Here is a 20,221-nt window from a genome sequence, read left to right as displayed (position 1 = left end):
AAAAAGCCTGCTTGCATTTACTGTATCTATACCCATCATAATTTTATATACCTCTATCAAATCTCCCCTCATTCTTCTACGCTTCAGGGAATAAAATCCCAACCTATTCAACCTTTCTCTGTAACTGAGTTTCTCAAGTCCCGGCAACATCCTCGTAAACCTTCTCTGCACTCTTTCAGCCTTATTTATATCCTTCCTGTAATTTGGTGACCAAAACTGAACACAATACTCCAGATTCGGTCTCACCAATGCCTTATACAACCTCATCATAACATTCCAGCTCTTATACTCAATACTTTGATTAGTAAAGGCCAATGTACCAAAAGCTCTCTTTACGACCCTATCTACCTGTGACTCCACTTTTAGGGAATTTTGTATCTGTATTCCCAGATCCCTCTGTTTCACTGCACTCCTCAGTGCCTTATCATTAACCCTGTATGTTCTACGTTGGTTTGTCCTTCCAACGTGCAATACCTCACACTTGTCAGTATTAAACTCCATCTGCCATTTTTTAGCCCATTTTTCCAGCTGGTCCAAGTCCCTCTGCAGGCTCTGAAAACCTTCCTCACTGTCTACTACACCTCCAATCTTTGTATCATCAGCAAATTTGCTGATCCAATTTACCACATTAACAGACGACACAACAGCCACAGCTCGACACACCATCCTGACACACTTGGAGAGGAGAGATGCTTAAGTGACAATGCTGTTCTTGGACTACGGTTCAGCACTCAACACCATAATTCCCTACAGCTCGACAAGAAGCTCAGAGACCTCGGCCTTCACCCTGCCTTGTGCAGCTGGATCCTGGACTCCCTGTCAGATCGCCAGCAGGTGATAGAAGTGGGAGCCCTCACCTCTGCCCCTCTGACCCTCAACACAGGTGCCCCTCAGGGCTGTGTCCTAAGCCCCCTCCTTTATTCTCCGTACACCCATGGCTGTGTTGTTACCCACAGCTCCAATCTGCTAATTAAGTTTGCTGACGACACTACACTGATTGCCCTTATCTCAAATAATAATGAAGCAGCCTACAGAGAGGAAGTCATCACCCTGACACAGTGGTGACAAGTAAACAACCTCTTACTGAATGTCGCAGAAACAAAGGAGCTGGTTGCAGACTACCAGGAGAAATGGAAACAAGCTAACCCCTATTGACATCAGTGGATCTGGGGTTGACAGAGTGAATAGCTTTAAGTTCCTCGGCATACACAACATCGAGGATCTCATGTGGTCTGTACATACTGGCTGTGTGGTGAAAAAGCCACAACAGCGCTTCTTTCACTTCAGACGGTTGAAGAAGCTTGGAGTGGGGCCCCAATCCTAAGGACTTTCTACAAGGGCACAATTCAGAGCATCTTGACTGGGTGTATCACTGTCTGGTATGGGAACTGCACTTCCCTCAATCGCAGGACTGGAGAGAGTGGTGCGGACAGCCCAGTGCATCTGTAGATGCGAACTTCCCACTATTCAGGACATTTACAAGGACAGGTGTGTAAGAAGGGCCCGAAGGATCGTTGGGGACCTGAGCCACCCCAACTACAAACTGTTCCAGCTCCTGGCATTCGGGAAATGGTACTGCAATATAAAAGCCAGGACCAACAGGCTCCGGGACAGATTGTTCCACCAGCCCATCAGATTGATCAACTCACGCTGATCCATTTGTATTTAGAAACATAGAAAACCTACAGCACAACACAGGCCCTTTGGCCCACAATGCTGTGCCGAACATGTACTTACTTAGAAATTACCTGAGTTTACCCATAGACATCTATTTTTATAAGCTCCATGTACCCAACCAGGAGACTTTGAAAAGACCCTATCATATCCGTCTCCACCATCATGGCTGGCAGCCCATTCCACGTACTCACCACTCTCTGCATAAAAAAAATTTACCCTTGACATCTCCTCTGTACCTACTTCCAAGCACGATAAAACTGTGCCCTCTCGTGCTAGCCATTTCAGCCCCGGGAAAAAGCCTCGGACTATCCACACGATCAGTGCCTCTCATCATCTTATACACCTCTATCAGGTCTCCTCTCATCCTCTGCCGCTCCAAGGAGAAAAGGCCAAATTCACTCAACCTGTTCTCATAAGGCATGCTCTCCAATCCAGGCAACATCTTTGTAAATCTCCTCTGCACCCTTTCCATAGTTTCCACGTCCCTCCTGTAGTGAGGTGACCAGAACTGAGCACAGTACTCCAAGTGGGGCCTGACCAGGTCCTATATAGCTGTAACATTACCTCTCGGCTCTTAAACTCAATCCCGCGGTTGATGAAGGCCAATACACCGCATGCATTCTTAACCACACAGTCAACCTGCGCAGCAGCTTTGAGTGTCCTATGGACTCAGACTCCAAGATCCCTCTGATCCTCCACACTGCCAAAGAGTGTAATACTGTATTCTGCCATCATATTTGATCTACCAAAATGAACTACCTCACACTTACCTGGGTTGAACTCCATCTACCACTTCTCAGCCCATTTTTGCATCCTATCAATGTCCCGCTGTAACCTCTGACAGCCCTCCACACTATCCACAACACCCCCAACCTTTGTGTCATCAGCAAATTAACTAACCCATCCCTTCACTTCCTCATCCAGGTCATTTATAAAAATCACAAAGAGAATGGGTCCCAGAACAGATCCGAGGCACATCACTGGTCACCGACATCCATGCAGAATATGACCTATCCACAACCATTCTTTGCCTTCTGTGGACAAGCCAGTTCTGGATCCACAAAGCAATGTCCCCTTGGATCCCATGCCTCTTTACTTTCTCAATAAGCCTTGCATGGGGTACCTTATCAAATGCCTTGCTGAAATCTATATACACTACATCTACTGTTCTACCTTCATTAATGTGTTTAGTCACATCCTCAAAAAATTCAATCAGGTTCGTAAGGCATGACCTGCCTTTGACAAAGCCATGGCCATGCTGACTATTCCTAATCATATTATGCCTCTCCAAATGTTCATAAATCCTGCCTCTCAGGATCTTCTCCATCAACTTACTAACCACTGAAGTGAGACTGGTCTATAATTTCCTGGGCTATCGCTACTCACTTTCTTGAATAAGGGAACAATATCTGCAACCGTCCAATCCTCCGGAACCTCCCCTATCCCCATTGATGATGCAAAGATCATCTCCAGAGGCTCAGCAATCTCCTCCCTCACCTCCCACAGTAGCCTGGGGTACATCTCATCTGGTCCTGGAGACTTATCCAACTTGATGCTTTCCAAAAGCTCCAACACATCCTCTTTCTTAATATCTACACGCTCAAGCTTTTCAATCCACTATAAGTCATCCCTACAATCACCAAGATCCTTTTCCGTAGTGAATACTGAAGCAAAATACTCATTAAGTATCTCTGTTATCTCCTCCGGTTCCACTGTCACATTCATTGGTCCTATTCTCTCACGTCTTACCCTCTTGCTCTTCACATACTTGTAGAATGCCTTGGGGTTTTCCTTAATCCTGCTTGCCAGGGCCTTCTTATGGCCCCTTCTGGCTGTCCTTATTTCATTCTTAAACTCCTTCCTGCTAGCCTTATAATCTTGTAGTTCCCTATCATTACCTAGTTCTTTGAACTTTTTGTAAGCTTTTCTTTTCTCCTTGACTAGGTTTTCAACAGCCTTTGTACACCATAGTTCCTGTACCCTACATTCCTTTCCGTCTCATTGCAACATACTTATGCAGAACGTCATGCAAATATCCCCTGAACATTTGCCACATTTCTGCTGTACATTTCCCTGAGAACATCTGTTCCCAATTTATGATTCCAAGTCCCTGCCTGAGAGCCTCATATTTCACCTTACTCTATTTAAATGCTTTCCAACTTGTCTGTTCCTATCCCTCTCCAATGCTATGGTAAAGGAGATAGAACTGTGATCACTATCTCCAAAATGCTCTCCTATTGAGACACCTGACACCTGACTAGGTTCATTTCCCAATACCAGATCAAGTACAGCCTCTCCTCTTGTAGGCTTATCTACATATTGTGTCAGGAAACCTTCTTTAACATTCCTAACAAACTCCATCCCATCTACACCCCTTGCTCTAGGAAGATGCCAATCAATATTTGGGAAATTAAAATCTCCCACCACAACAACCCTGTTATTGTTACACCTTTCCAGAATCTGTCTCCCTATCTGCTCCTCAATGTCCCTGTTACTAATGGGTGGTCTATAAAAAACACCCAGTGGAATTATTGACCACTTCCTGTTTCTAACTCCACTCACAGAGACTCAGTAGACAATCCCTCCATGACTTCCTCTTTTTCTGCAGCCGTGACACTATCTCTGATCAACAGTGCCACACCCCCACCTCTTTTGCCTCCCTCCCTGTCCTTTCTGAAACACCTAAAGCCTGGCCGTCAAAGTAACCATTCCTGCACCGGAGCCATCCAAGTCTCTGTAATGGCCACAACATCAAAGCTCCAAGTACTGATCCATGCTCTAAGCTCATCCACTTTGTTCATGATGCTTCTTGCATTAAAATAGACACATCTCAAACCATCGGTCTGAGCGCATCCCTTCTCTATCACCTACCTATCCTCCATCTCACACTGTCTCCAAGCTTTCTCTATTTGTGAGCCAACAGCTCCTTCCTCCATCTCTTCAGTTCGGTTCCCACGCCCCAGCAATTCTAGTTTAAACTCTCCCCAATAGCCTTAGCAAACTTCCCTGCCAGGATATTGGTCCCCCTCGGATTCAAGTGTAACCCATCCTTTTTGTACAGGTCACACTTGCCCCAAAAGAGGTCCCAATGTTCTAGAAATCTGAATCCCTGCCCCCTGCTCCAATCCCTCAGCCACACATTTATCCTCCACCTCATTCTATTCCAATATTCACTGTCGTTTGGCACGGGCAGTAATCCCGAGATCACTACCTTTGTGGTCTTGCTTCTCAACTTCCTTCCTAACTCCCTGAAGTCTGTTTTCAGGACCTCCTCCCTTTTCCTGCCTATGTCATTGGTACCAATATGTACCATGATCTCTGGCTGTTCACCTTCCCACTTCAGGATATCGTGGACGCAATCAGAAACATCCCGGACCCTGGCACCTGGGAGACAAACTACCATCCGTGTTTCTTTCCTGCATCCACAGAATTGCCTGTCTGACCACCTATTACTGATGCCTTCTTCCTTTCCCTACCCTTCTGAGCCACAGGGCCAGGCTCTGTGCCAGAGGCACAGCCACTGTTGCTTCCTCCCGGTAGGTCATCCCCACCCCGCAACAATACTCAAACAGTAGTGAGTACTTATTGTTAAGGGGGACAGCCACAGGGGTACTCACTAGTATCTGACTTTTACCCTTCCCTCTCCTGATTGTTACCCACTTACCTATCTCCCGAGGCCTCAGTGTGACTTTTTGCTTATAACTCCTCTCTATCACCTCCTCACTTTCAAAGGTCATCGAGCTGCATCTCCAGTTCCCTAATGCGGTCCCTAAGGAGCTGCAACTTGACACACCTGGTGCAGATGTGGCCTTCCAGGAGGCTGGAGTCTCCCAGACTTCCCACATCTGACACCCAGTACAGAACACTGGCCTCACAGACATACTTCCTGTTTCTATTCCTCACAGATAACCTACCTCACCATTGCTATGTTACACTGACTGTCCTGTTTAGCATACTATTTATTATAAATTGCACATTCAAATGGAGATGTATTGTACAGATTTTTACCCCTCCTGTATATGAAGGATGTAAAAAATAAAGTCAATTCAATTCAATAATGCATTACAGAACTCTACCCATGCAGAGTCATGGCAAAATTAAGCAGCAGCAACTGTTTTCTAATAAACTGCGACATTTTGTTCTTAAATTGGTTTATTAAAATGTAGTAAAATCAAGCAATTCAATACCACCAATACTTAGCAGGCAGCATATGTGATGAGAGATGTACTGTGAGATGTTTCACCTTGGTGACCCAAATAACAACGATGTCATTAACTAGGTGATCAATATGAGAAAAAATATTGAGGTATCGTATTTTTAAAAATAGCTTGAAGATGATTCAGTAACATTAGTCATAATATCTCTGAAGTTTTAATAATGTTATGAAATTACCTTGCTCCCATTTTCATTGTAAATTGCAGAAGAGCTTGAAACAGAGCAGCCAGAGGGCAGAAGCAGACCTTCTGAGCTTCATTGGTTGCTTCTTTCACTAGGGATGTCCAGCGATTGTTCTGAAGTTTTAACTAGCAAAAAGAAGGCAAAAGGTAAATTTATAAGGTAATATTGGCGCAACAGCGCCTTTATTTCCTGTGGAGCATCAAGAAAGCTCACCTGTATCCCAGGATACTGACGGACTTTTACCGCTGTACCCTTGAGAGCATACTCACCAAATGCATCTCAGTGTGGTATGGCAATTGTCCCGTATCGGACCGCAAAGCACTCCAGCGTGTGATGAAAACTGCCCAGTGGATTATCGGCACCCAATTGCCCACCATTGAGAACATCTACCATAAACGCCTTTCACCACTCGATAAGTTTCAACTTCAAGTTTCTCATTCATCTGCATTCCAGTGAATACAGGCCCAGAGAAATCAAACACTCTTCATATGACAAGCCAATCAATCCTGGAATCATTTTCATAAACCTCCTTTGAATCCTCTCTGATTTCAGCACATCCTTTCTAAGATAAAGAGCCCAAAACTGCTCACAATACTCCAAGTGAAGCCTCACCAGTGCCATAAGTCAAAACATAAGCTTTTATATTCCAGCCCTCTTGAAACGAATGCTAACATCGCATTTGCCTTCCTTGCCACAGACTCAACCTGCAAAGTATTCTTTAGGGAATCCTGTACAAATACCACCGGGGTAATTTTACCCTTGCAGTTCCACAGCTCTATCTACAATGATCCAACACCTTCCGACTCGATGTCACCTTCTAATTTTTCACCAACAGACCAATGCCGCCTCTGTTGTCTTCCTGTCTATCTTTTCGATACAATATGCATCCTTGGACATTAAGCTCCCAGTTATACTGTTCTTTTAGCCATAATTCAATTATGCCTACCACATCATACTGGCCAATAAGATCATTTACCTTATTCCGTAAATGAGCTTTGACCAGCGACCAATCTGGACCGTTTCAGCACATCCTTTCTAAGAGGATTAGAGAAAGCAGCAGATGTCTTGCTATCAATGACATATGAAGGTAAAGCAAAGAAATCCTGAAGAGAGAATTTAGAAAGCCAGGCAGAAAGCTGAGAAGCAGGACCTCCATGGGAGTAACTTCCGGCTTGCTACCTGTGCCATATCCCAGTGAGGGTAGAAAAAGGCTGATTCAGCAGATCAATGTGTGACTGAGAAGCTGGTGCAGGGAACAGGGCTTCTGGTTCTTGGATCATTGGGATCTTTTCTGGGGGAAGAAATGGACAAATGGGACGGGGGTTGCACCTGAACCCAACGACGACCAATACTTTCACAGGCAGGATGTTTGAGCTGTTGGGGAGGATTTAAACTAATTTGTCAGAGGGATGGGAACCAGGGTGAGGGGACTCAGGATAGGTTAGATGGTAAAAAAAAAGCAAAGATAGCATGAAGTCAGACTGTCAAGAAGGGCAGGCAAATGATAGGGCAAAATTGCAGCCACAGGGTGAGTATCTGTACATTAGGATGCAGAATCAAAAAGGGTAGCAGATATGTTTCTCAAAGTGTTATATCTCAATGTACGGAGCAGAAGAAACAAAGTGGATGATCTTGTTGCACTTTTACAGATTGTCAGGTATGATGTTGTAGTCCTCGTTGAATCGTGGCTGAAGGACGGTTGTAGTTGGGAGCTGAATGTCCAGGTTACACATTGTATCAGAGGGATAGGAAGGTAGGTAGAGGGGCTGGTGTGGCTCTACTGGTAAAGAATGGCATCAGATCAGTAGAAAGATGTGACATAGGATTGGAAGAAGTTGGATCCTTATGGGTTGAGTTAAGAAACTGCAAGGGTTGAAGGAGCTTGATGGCAGTTATATACAGGCCCCACAACAGTAGATGGGATGTGGACTACAGATTGAGAAAATCAGGTTGGTAATGGATCAGAAGACAGTGAGTTTGTTGAATGCCTATGAGGTGGCTTTTTAGATCAGTTTGTCGCTGAGCAACTAGGGTATCAACTGTACTGGATTGGGCATTCTGTAACAAACTGGAGGCAGTTAGGGAGCTTGAGTGAAGAGAAAATAAGTGCTTAGGAGGCAATGATCACAATATGATTGAGTTCAACTTGAAATTTGATCGGGAGAAAGTAAAGTCTGACGTAGCTCTATTTCAGTGGAGTAAAGAAAATTACAGTGGTATGAGAGGAGTTGGCCATCTTCAAGCTATTTGGAAGGTGGTGCTGGCAGGAATAACAGCAGAGTAGCAACGGCATGAGTTTCTGGGAAAAATTGAGGAAGGTGCACGATAGATGTATTCCAAAAACAAAGAAATACACAAATGCCAAAATAGTACAACAGTAGCTGACAAGGTAAGTCAAAAATAATGTAAAAGCAGGGCATACAACAAAGCAAAAATTAGTGGGAAGAGAGAGGCTTGCAAAGCTTTTAAAAGCCTATAGAAAGCAACTAAATTAATCATGAGGAGGGAAAATATAAGATATGAAAGCATGCTAGCAAACAATATCAAGGTGGATAGAAAAAGCTTTTTCAAGTATATAAAAAACTAAAGAGAGATGAGAGTGGATATAGGACCGCTAGAAAATGAGGCCAAAGAAATAATGGGGGACAAAGAGATAGCAGATGAACTAAATGAGTATTTTGCATCAGTGAAACACACACAAAATACTGGAGGAACTCAGCAGGTTAGGCAGCTTCTATGGAAAACTAGGTAATGATAGAGATCTAGAAGATTACAAGGCTAGCAGGAAGGAGCTTAAAAATGAAATTAGGAGAGCCAGAAGGGGCCATGCGAAGGCCTTGGCGGACAGGATTAAGGAAGACCCCAAGGCATTCTACAAGTATGTGAAGAGCAAGAGGATGAGAAACATTGTCCAGAATTGCCAGGATTTTCCATAGAGTCCTTTGTTCTACCACAGCCTCCAGTGTTTCCAGGTTTGACTTTGATAACAGAGCCAGCCTTTCTAATCAGCTTATTGAGCCTGTTGACATCACCTGTGTTGATGCCATTGCCCCAGCACACCACTGCATGGACTTTTGTACTGGCAACAGCAGACTGGTAGAACAAATGAAGGAGCGGCTTGCATATTCCAAAGGACCTCAGTCTCCTCAAGAAGTAGAGGTGACTCTGGCCCTTCTTGTTCACAGTCTCTGTGTTGGTGCTCCACTCGAGTTTGTCATCCAGGTGCACCCCCAGGTACTTGTAGGTCCTCACCACACCCACGTCCTCACCATCAATAGTAACAGGGAGCAGTGCAGGCTTAGTCTTCCTAAAGTACATCACCATCTCCTTTGTCTTACTGATGTTGAGCTGCAGATGATTCAACTTGCACCATTTGACATAGTAATAACCTAGGCGGTTTATTCATAGCGAAGACAATAAAATTAGTGGGCCAGATGCACAAAGTGCTTTTACATATTCATTAGAAATTGTGAAACAAGTGAAAGGTATGTTTTCCCTTTCAAATTCATGAGCAGTATTAAAAAAAAGGAGGAAAGCAAGACAGCATCTAATCTACACTGCATAAAACATCATAACTTTCTCATAAATTGAATGATAATGCAATGTTCCTAATTCTAATTTCCAGAAAATAAACAGTTTAATCATATTTATTGATTGCAGTAAACAGCTGCATAGTTGTAGTGCTGCAAATTTGCAATGAATTTTAAAAACTCTGCAGCATATTTATAAACAAAGGATAAAATAGAGCTTCTTCTGAAAATGCCAGTGTATCAAAAACATCTCCGACAGGGGTTCCCAACCTTTATGCCATGGACTAAAACTATAAGCAACCCTTATGCCATGAACTAATACTATAAGCAACCTTTACGCCATGGACTAATACTATAAGCAAACTTTATGCCATGGACTAAAACTACAAGCAAGGGGTCCGTGGACCCCAGGATGAGAAGCCCTGATCTAGGAAAAGAGGAAAAAATCAAACTAGCTTGAAATATTGTTCATAAACTTGCAGCGATTCTCACCGTGCTGAGCTGAAGTGCGAGCAGTGCTAACCGGAGCAGACTTGATAACTTGCCACTCACATCACCTTGTTGGGAAGACAGCTGCAATCCTTGCCTGTAGCACATCTCCGCAGCTACCATTAAACCCTGAGATTTATATATTTCTGCCAGCCACTAGTGGGAAACAGATATTCAAAAATGAACAGAGATTCATGCCAAATGTTTTATTCTTATTTTAATCAACACTAAAAGCTCATGAGTCCTTAAAATATGAGCTGAAGAAAAGCAGCTGTGCTGGATTAAAGAATTTCCTTTCCACAGTATCAGCAGCAGGATTCTAGACGTTTGATAAAATTCTTAATGAAGATTTATAAAAATAAGAGTCAAACGCAAAATCCCTTACAAGTCAACAAAATATCTACTTTTTAAAAAATCTGAAAGCAAATAAGGAGTTAGTATAATTTCTCGAACTATAGCATCCATAAAACAGATATTCTGAGGTAGAAAATCCAAGTCTAATTTTGAGGGAATAGAGTGTTACAGAAGGAAAGACGTTGCGAAAGTTAACAGTATTGAACTAAGCATACAGATGGTGCTGTTGTTACACACCTCCAACAACTCTGACAAGAAAAAGTCTGCAGATACTGGAGATTCGAGCAAGACACAGAAAATGCTGGAGAACCTCAGCAGGCCAGGCAGCATCTATACTAAAGTGTTTCAGCCTGAAACGTCAGCTGTACCTTTTTCCATAGATGCTGCCTGGCCTGCTGAGTTCCTCCAGCATTTTCTGTGTTCCATCAACCCTAGATCATTTCTATCTGTATCTGGTTTAAAGTAGATTTATTGTCGAAGTACATACATGTTATCATATACTATCTTGAGATTGCACATTCTCCCACTGGTCATATGCAATTCCCCGCGTGCTTCCAATTCCCTCCCACGTTCCAAAGGCACAGTGAATATTAATTGACTATTATAAATTGCACCGGTTACTTGAGTGGCAGAATAGGGGAGAGTTGGTGAGCATGTGATGAGGATAAGTTATATAAAAATTCATGGGACTGATACAAATACTTCAAGAGTTGGCACTGCTTAAAGAATTGATTGGCCTCTTCTATGTTATATAAAAACAAATGGCATGTGATTTACTCACTTATCCAAAACCAAACTAATGGAATGATTTCTAAATACACAGTAAAATACATTTACCATTAGGGTTACTATGTAACAAACGAAAAGGGCATTAGTCAAGCCAGTCTTATTAACAGCAATGTTTTCTATTAAGCCATGTCTTCTAATTCTATTGGCATTGCTTCAATGTTCAGGTGGAACAGAAAGCAATTCTCATGATTGTCAGAATGCTCATTTATAAAGGAATCCAACGATATCTAGGACTGAAGTAATGACTCCGTCAGTGGTGAATGCCGAGAGCTTAACAAAGATGCTGACAATTTACGTTAAGGAATAGTTTAATTAGAATTTGTTTTAAGAAATACAGAAATCATGAATTGTTTATAAATTACTGCTCTAGAACGTGGTGCAAAGTGGGTCATAAACGCGACTACTAAAGAAAAACAAAGCAGACAAGCACGGAACATACATGCCAAGCTGTTACTGATGTGAAGTTTGACATCACTGCCTTCTTTAGCTCTTCTAAAACTGTCTCTGGAAGCTGCTGGGGGGAAAGCAAGAGTTGCTCGCACTGAACTTGTCTCAACAAGAGGAACATTGCAGGATGGTCTGGGTGGCTCTTAAGTACCTAAAATAAAAGAAAGTGGCAATAAAGTACAAGCAATTTTTTTCTTTGCAAATCTGGTCTAACCTCCATATGTCTTCTATCTCTTTAAAATTCTCTGTGAAACCATTTCACCAAGCCTGAATAGTGTCTTTTCTGGCTCAGTGCATTTTTGTCAAAATACAATTTTGTGAAGCATTTTCCTAGAGAAGTCCTACTTTGATACACAAAATCACATAGCATCTTTCAAAACAGTCAGATTGTTCATGATGACAGGATATATTTTGGAGGCAGACCCTGTGGGTGGTTTTGAAGGACATTTATTTGAAGTGTGGTAAATCCAGCAGTACCATCTCACTGGGATTCCGATGATTCCAATGGGAATCTTTGGCCTATACATTAGGGAGCATTGAGCACTATTTTAATTAATTTACATGAATGTTACAAGTATTTTACTACCATTTAATTACACTGTGTTATTTCTTTAAATCATAAATTCACTTACAAACTTTCAGAATAGCCGAAGCAGTGAGTGCAGCTGCCGAATGTATCAGCAGCTCTCTGAGGACAGAGCCATGGCATTCACATCTGCTGCTGTTAAATCCATTCATCTTGATCCAAGCCTACAACGTGGAGAGATGAGAATACTCCACAACCTCTAGTCCTGCTGAGCACAGACTGGCAGGGACATTTATTTAGAGATACCGCAAGGAATAGCCCCTTTCGACCCTTCAAACTGCGCTGCCGAGCAACCCCAGATTTAACCCTAGCCTCATCACAGGACAATTTACAATGACCAGTTAACCTACTAACTCTTTGGAGTGAGGGAGGAAACCAGGCACCCAGAGCAAACCCACGCATTCCACAGGGAGGATGTACAGGCTCCTTACAGAGGACGCCAGGACTGAACTACGCACTCTGACATCCAGAGCTCTAATTGCGTCACGCTAATCTCACTCTACTTTGGCAACTGGGTTTTGTAAACCAGATCCATTTCAATCCAGCCCTTAAAAGTGTTTCCATCTGAAAATGCATACTCCTAATCTGATTGTTGCAGTGGCATTATTGAATAAATACACAGAACAGGAGAAGGGACGTGGCCCTTTGAGTTTCTCAACCATTCAGCCAGATCAAGGTCAATATTCTTGCTCAACACTTTCCTTCTCATTTCTCAGAACCCCTTCAGCCTAGATATGCTCAACTGATCATTAAGAATACAAATAAATTAGTTTTACAACCCCCTCAATAAAGATGCGCTTCCTGAGATAAAGTCCTGTAATTCCAGGGTCTCTTGTCAAGCATAGTCGTCTTTCTGAATCCATACCAGGGAGCTTCAATTGCATCACTCTTCAATTGTTTCAGACAATTAAGTACAGAAGTCCATTTTACTTGATCATTCTTCAAGGAATCGTCCTTGCATCTCAAGAATCAATCCAGTAAAATCTCGTTACATTACTTCAAAAGCAAGTAACCTCCTGTGTTCAAAAGACCAAAATTAAACTCAGCACCCTGGAAGTCATCTCAACTCTATAACTGGAATATCCATTGTCCTGCTATACACATTCTCAAAGAACTAATAAATTATTCCAACATGACTTTATATTCATAAAACCATGCTGACCTTGTCCAATTATGTTCTCTTGACACTTGGTAATGATTACAGTAGTCCGTTAATCAGAATTCTTTCATCTTTCTAAACATACCACTAAGGAGGACGAATGAAATCCACTGGAACGTTTTGACCTGAAGAGTATGAAAACAATCGCCAGACTGCATAGTGAACTATACAGTACCTTAGAGCAGAAGGCTTCAGCGTCACAATGCCTGCCCAGTTCTCTAAGCCCAGTTGCAGCTTGTTGCAGAGACCAGTTCTCCAGGGATTGAAGATATAACGTTGGCATGGATTTATTTGTTTTTACTGTAAAATAATGTGTATTATTTATCATTGCTCCACCCAAAAAAAAATCCAGTGCAAGACATAACATGCCAAACTACTTCTGAGAATCCCTGAGCCAAAGGTCGCTAAAGATAGAGTAGAGCATTTGGGGTGACTTTGAAATCTGAGTCCAAAAATAATGAATTTTAAAAAGGATGCTTTCAGTATTAGGCAATAGCACAGGTATCAGATAAATCAGATTAAATTAGCAGGCAACTACAATGTTTAGATGATTCCAGATTATTAAAATGAAAGTGTTTCAGCTACTGTGATAGCAGCAAAATACTGCAGATACATCAAAAAGCCCCTTTTATTTCACACCAAATTTCAAAAGGCAGGTTAAAGTTTGGGTAGTACTGAAATAAAGTAATGCAGACTTTTGTAGGCAATTTACCATGTAAATTACGTACCTTTTGTAGAGATTGCTGTAATGAACAGCTCCTCATTTGCAGTCAGTTTAGGTGTTGTACCATTCAAATGAGATAATGTTTTCTCCATGTGGCATGCTGCCATTAAACAGGCCCACACAGTGGGATCATCTGCAAAGTGAAACAAATTAAAAACACATTCATTTAAATGAAAAACTAGATACAACATCCTTCAATCCTCCATGCTGCACTTTGCTGCTTCCCTTGTTGTTTACAGTTCTAACATGGAGACACTAAAGCCATTGCCCGAATTTCACATTTAAAGATATAGGCGATTCTTTAGTAATTTTATGAAAACATTTATCAGGCCTTTTTAAAAAACTTAAATGCTTTGAAAAGAAATGACGTTATTTCAGTTTCATCCTGGTAAATAAATTCAAATGGATATCTTTAGCCTTTGGTCAATTTTGTCCAGTCATGGTTAATTGGAAATGATATTAATTCTATGTCATTTGCATTATTAGCCACTGACGTAATGGACGTATTTTATAACTCTACATGACAGTAAGCAACAGGTGTTAAGCTCAATGGTGAATGTAATTTTCTTGATTTCCAGACACATTCGTTGCTGAAATTGGAAACTTATTTTTAAGTTACAGTTTTCTTCGAACTTGGACCATGAAAACAATTTACTTTACTTTATACTTTATTGTCGCCAAACAATTGATACTAGAACGTACAATCAACACAGCGATATTTGATTCTGCGCTTCCCGCTCCCTGGATTACAAATCGATAGTAAATATTAAAAACTTAAATTATAAATCATAAATAGAAAATAGAAAAATGGAAAGTAAGGTAGTGCAAAAAAAAAGAGAGGCAGGTCCGGATATTTGGAGGGTACGGCCCAGATCTGGGTCAGGATCTGTTCAGCATCTGTTCAGCAGTCTTATCACAGTTGGAAAGAAGCTGTTCCCAAATCTGGCCGTACGAGTCTTCAAGCTCCTGAACCTCCTCTCGGAGGAAAGAGGGACAAAAAGTGTGTTGGCTGGGTGGGTCGTGTCCTTGATTATCCTGGCAACACTGCTCCGACAGCGTGCAGTGTAAAGTGAGTTCAAGGACAGAAGATTGGTTTGTGTGATGTGCCGCGCCGTGCTCACGATCTTCTGCAGCTTCTTTCGGTCTTGGACAGGACAACTTCTATACCAGGTTGTGATGCACCCGAGAAGAATGCTTTCTACGGTGCATCTATAAAAATTAGTGAGGGTTTTAGGGGACAGGACAAATTTCTTTAGTTTTCTCAGGAAGTAAAGGCGCTGGTGGGCCTTCTTGGCAGTGGACTCTGCTTGGTTGGACCAAGTCAGGTCATTTGTGATATTAACCCCAAGGAACTTAAAGCTTTTGACCTGTTCCACTTGCGCACCACCGATGTAAATTGGGTCATGCGGTCTGTACTCCTTCTGAAGTGAACAACCAATTCCTTCGTCTTGCTGACGTTGAGGGATAGGTTATTGTCTTCGCACCATGCCACCAGGTTCTTAATTTCCTCTCTGTACTCAAACTCATCATTACCCGAGATACGGCCTACAATTGTTGTGTCATCAGCAAACTTATATATTGAGCTTGATGGAAACTTGGCTACACAATCATGGGTGTACAGAGAGTACAGCAGGGGGCTGAGTACACAGCCTTGTGGGGCACCGGTGCTCAGTTTAACCTCAAAAGGGAAAGACCAAAGAGATGTAATTCAGAAACAAAAAGATCAGAATGATTGTTTGCAGTCAGTGGACACCGACTGTTAGAATCGAAATGCAGAGCCAGACAACCAAAGACATCCAAAAGCCGTTTGCAGTTCATACTCAGTGTTCAGAATATTCTTCAACTCTTTGGGAGGAGAAAGGCCATTTTTTTTCAAATGCAGCAAATTCAGGAGTAGGATGATGAGTTAGCACAGTTGCAAAAGGCACAATATTATAAGAACGGAAAGATTTTAAATCCTATGTGAAGAATTAGGGACTAAAAGATTTTTAGATGAGACCAGAACAATATAGTATTAATGGTAAGACTCTTGGCAGTGTGAAGGATCAGAAGGATCATGGGGTCCGAGTCCATAGGACACAGAAAGCTGCTACGCAGGTTGAGCCTGTGGTTAAGAAGGCATACGGCGCATTGGCCTTCATCAATTGTGGGATTGAGCTTAAGAGCAGAGGGGTAATGTTGCAGCTATATAGAATCCTGGTCAGACCCCACGAAGTACTGTGCTCAGTTCTGGTTGCCTCACTACAGGAAGGATGTGGAAACTATAGAAAGGGTGCAGAGGAGATTTACAAGGATGTTGCCTGGATTGGGGAGCATGCCTTATGAGAACAGGTTGAGTGAGCTCTGCCTTTTCTCCTTGGAGCGGCGGAGGATGAGAGGTGACCTGATAGAGGTGTAAAAGATTATGAGTGGCATTGATCGTGTGGATAGTCAGAGGCTTTTTCCCAGGGCTGAAATGACTGATATGAGGGGGCACAGTTTTAAGGTGCTTGGGAGTAGGTACAGAGGAAATGTCAGGGGTAAGATTTTTTAAGCAGAGAGTGGTGAGTGCGTGGAATGGGCTGCCAGTGATGGTGGTGGAGGCAGATACAATAGGGTCTTTTAAAACAGGGGTCCCCAACCATTTGCACACCGTGGACCGGTTTAATATTGACGATATTCTTGCAGACTGGCCGACGGGATGGGGCGGGGGGGGGTGTTCAAGTTCAACAGTGCATGACAGTGAATGAGGAAAGGTGATGCTGACTCATATCATTTCATATCGCCAAATCATATCGTTTCCGCACAGCCCGGTGGTTGGGGAATACCATTTTAAGATACTCCTGGATAGGTACATGGAGCTTAGAAAAATAGAGGGCTATGGGTAACCCTAAGTAATTTCTATGGTAAGGACATGTTTGGCACAGTATTGTGGGCCGAAGGGCCTGTATTGTGCTGTAGGGTTTTAATGTTTCTATATTTTGCCATCACATTTGACCTACCAAATTGAAACACCTCACACTTACCTGCCACTCCATCTGCCACTTCTCAGCCCAGTTTTACATCCCATCAATGTCCCGCTGTAACCTCTGACAGCCCTCCACACTATCCACAACACCCCCAACCTTTCTGTCATCAGCAAATTAACTAACCCATCCCTCCACTTCCTCATCCAGGTCATTTAGAAAAATCACAAAGAGTAAGGGTCCCAGAACAAATCCCTGAGGCACACCACTGGTGACCGACCTCCATGCAGAATATGACCCGTCTACAACCACCCTCTTTGCCTTCTGTGGGCAAGCCAGTTCTAGATCCACAAAGCAATGTCCCCTTGGATCCCATGTCTCCTTACTTTCTCAATAAGCCTTGCATGGGGTAACTTAACAAATGCCTTGCTGAAATCCATATACACTACATCTACTGATCTACCTTCATTAACGTGTTTAGTCACATCCTCAAAAAATTCAATCAGGTTTGTAAAGCACGACCTGCCTTTGACAAAGAAATGCTGACTATTCCTAATCATATTATGCTTCTCCAAATGTTCATTAGTCCTGCCTTTCAGGATCTTTTCCATCAACTTACCAACCCCTGAAGTAAGACTCACTGGTCTATAACTTCTTGGGCTATCTCTACTCCCTTTCTTGAATAGGAGAACATTTGCAACCCTCCAATCTTCTGGAACCTCTCCCGCCTCATTGATGATGCAAAGATCATTGCCAGAGGCTCAGCAATCTCCTCCCTCACCTCCCACAGTAGCCTGGGGTACATCTTGTCCAGTCATTAGACACTAGAATACTACAGCACAGTACAGGCCCTTTGGCCCTCGATGTTGTGCCTACCCATATATTCCTTAAAAAAAGTACTAAACCCACACTACTCTATAACCCTCTATCTTTTTTCATCCATGTGCCTGTCCAAGAGGCTCTTAAATACCCCTAATGTTTTAGCCTCCACCACCATCCCTGACAAGTCATTCCAGGCACCCACAACCCTCTGTGTAAAAAAACCCCTGATGTCTCCCCTAAACTTCCCTCCCTTAACTTTGTACATATGCCCTCTGGGGTTTGCTATTTGTACCCTGGGAAACGGGTACTGGCTATCCACCCTATCTATGCCTCTCATAATCTTGTAGACCTCTTTCAAGTCCCCTCTCATCCTTCTACGCTCCAAAGAGAAAAGTCCCAGCTCTGCTAAACTTGCCTCATAAGACTTGTTTTCCAGTCCAGGCAACACCCTGGTAAATCTCCTCTGCACCCTCTCCACAGCTTCCATAGGTCCCAGAGATTTATCCAACTTGATGCTTTCCAAAAGCTCCAGCACATCTTCTTTCTTAATGTCAATATGCTCAAGCTTTTCAATCGCCTGTAAATAATTCTTTCTGGAAGGATCACCGAGATCCTGAGGAAATATTGGATTAGCAACATCCACAAACCCATAAGGAAGCTCGCCATACCTAAAGTCACAAGAAATAGTGCTAGGTAAACAGAAAGGTCTTAAGGTAGATAAAGCCACCTGAACCAGAAGGACTACATCCCAGAGTCCTGAAAGAGGTTGCTGAAGAGACAGCCGATACACCAGTCATGATCTTTCAAGAATCTGGCATGGTCCCAGAGGACTGGAAAATTGCAAATGTCACTCCACTCTTAAAGAAGGGAGGAAGACAAAAGAGAGGAAATTATAGGCCAGGTAGTGTTTGGGGAAGTGTTGGAGTCCATTATTGACTATGAAGTTTCGGGGTACGTGGAGACTAATGATAAAATAAATCAAAGTCAACATGGTTTCTGGTAATCTTGCCTGATAAATCTGTTGGGGTTCTTCGAGGAAGTAACAAGCAGGGTGGATAAAGGCAGTGGATGTCATTTACTTGGATTTTTAGAAGGCATTTGATAAGGTGCCTCATATGAGGCTGCTTAACAAGATAAAATCCTATGGTGTTACAAAAAAAATACTGGCATGGATAGAAGAATGGCTGACAGTCAGGAGGCAGCGAGTGGGAATAAAGGGGGCCTTTTCTGGTTGGCTGCCAGTGACTAGTGGTATTCCTCAGAGGTCAGTATTGGGACTGCTACTTTTCACAGTGTTTGTCAATGATTTAGATAGTGGGATTGATGGCTTTGTAGCAAAGTTTGTGGATGACACGAAGATAGGTGGAGGGGTAGGTAGTGCTGAGGAAGCAATGCGATTGCAGCAGGACTTTGACAAATTGGAAGAATGGGCAAAAAAGTGGCAGATGGAATATATGATAATGCATTTTGGTAAAAGGAACAATAGTGCAGACTATTATCTGAATGGAGAGAAGGTTCAAACAACAGAGGTGCAACGGGACTTGGAAGTCCTCGTGCAAGACTCCCAGAAGGTTAATTCACAGGTTGAGTCCTAAGTAAAGAAGGCAAATGCAATGTTGGCTTTATTTCAAGCGGAATATAATATAAAACAAGGAGATGTAATGCCAACAGTTTTAGGCCCTTACCACAGAAAGGATGTATTGTCGTTGGAAAGAGTCCAGAGGGGGTTCACGAGGATGATTCCGGGAATGAAGGGGTTAACATATGAGGCGCATTTGGAAGCTTTGGGCCTCTATTCACGGTATTTAGGAGAATGCACGGGGATCTCGTTGAAACCTACCAAATGCTGAAAGGACTAGATAAGGTGGACGTAGAAAGGATGTTTCCTCTGGTGGGGGTACCAGAACTAGAGGGCACAGCCTCAAAACTGAGAGGCAATCATTTAGAACAGGTTAGGAGGAATTTTTTTAGTCAAAGAGTGGTGAATCTGTGGAATGCTCTGCCACAGACTGCATTGGAGGCCAAGTCCGTGGGTATATTTAAAGTGGAAGTTGATAGTTTCCTGATTGGTCAGGGATTCGAGGCATATGGTGAGAAGGCAGGTGTATAAGGTTGAATGGGATCCGGGATCAACCATGATGAAATGTCAGAGCGGACTTGATAGACTGAATGGCCTAACTCGGCTCCCACGTATTATGGTCTTATGCAGGTCAAAGATGACCTGGGTTTCAGGTCAGCTTGTGTTCACAGGATTCCTTGTAACGCAGAGCAGCGTATATCGTCACGCACGAAGGAAACATG

General features: G+C 42.8%; 1 protein-coding gene across 2 annotated transcripts in view; it reads right to left on the bottom strand.

Annotated features, from left to right (window-relative positions):
* The window catches only part of skic3 (SKI3 subunit of superkiller complex), a 192,866-nt gene that overhangs the window by 14,595 nt on the left and 158,050 nt on the right, over nucleotides 1-20,221 (bottom strand). For both annotated transcript variants that reach the window (XM_063069269.1, XM_063069268.1), the window contains exons 35-39: nucleotides 14,158-14,286; nucleotides 13,605-13,729; nucleotides 11,677-11,835; nucleotides 10,098-10,250; nucleotides 6,070-6,200 (exon numbers count right to left, since the gene is read on the bottom strand). In XM_063069269.1, coding sequence (XP_062925339.1) covers nucleotides 6,070-6,200; nucleotides 10,098-10,250; nucleotides 11,677-11,835; nucleotides 13,605-13,729; nucleotides 14,158-14,286 — 697 coding nt within the window. The remainder of the gene's footprint in view (nucleotides 1-6,069; nucleotides 6,201-10,097; nucleotides 10,251-11,676; nucleotides 11,836-13,604; nucleotides 13,730-14,157; nucleotides 14,287-20,221) is intronic.

Source organism: Mobula hypostoma, chromosome 16, assembly GCF_963921235.1.
Source record: "Mobula hypostoma chromosome 16, sMobHyp1.1, whole genome shotgun sequence".
In the NCBI taxonomy this organism is placed as follows: Eukaryota; Metazoa; Chordata; class Chondrichthyes; order Myliobatiformes; family Myliobatidae; genus Mobula; species Mobula hypostoma.
The sequence above is the reverse complement of the archived record's forward strand: the minus strand, read 5'-3'. Positions and strand labels throughout refer to the sequence as shown.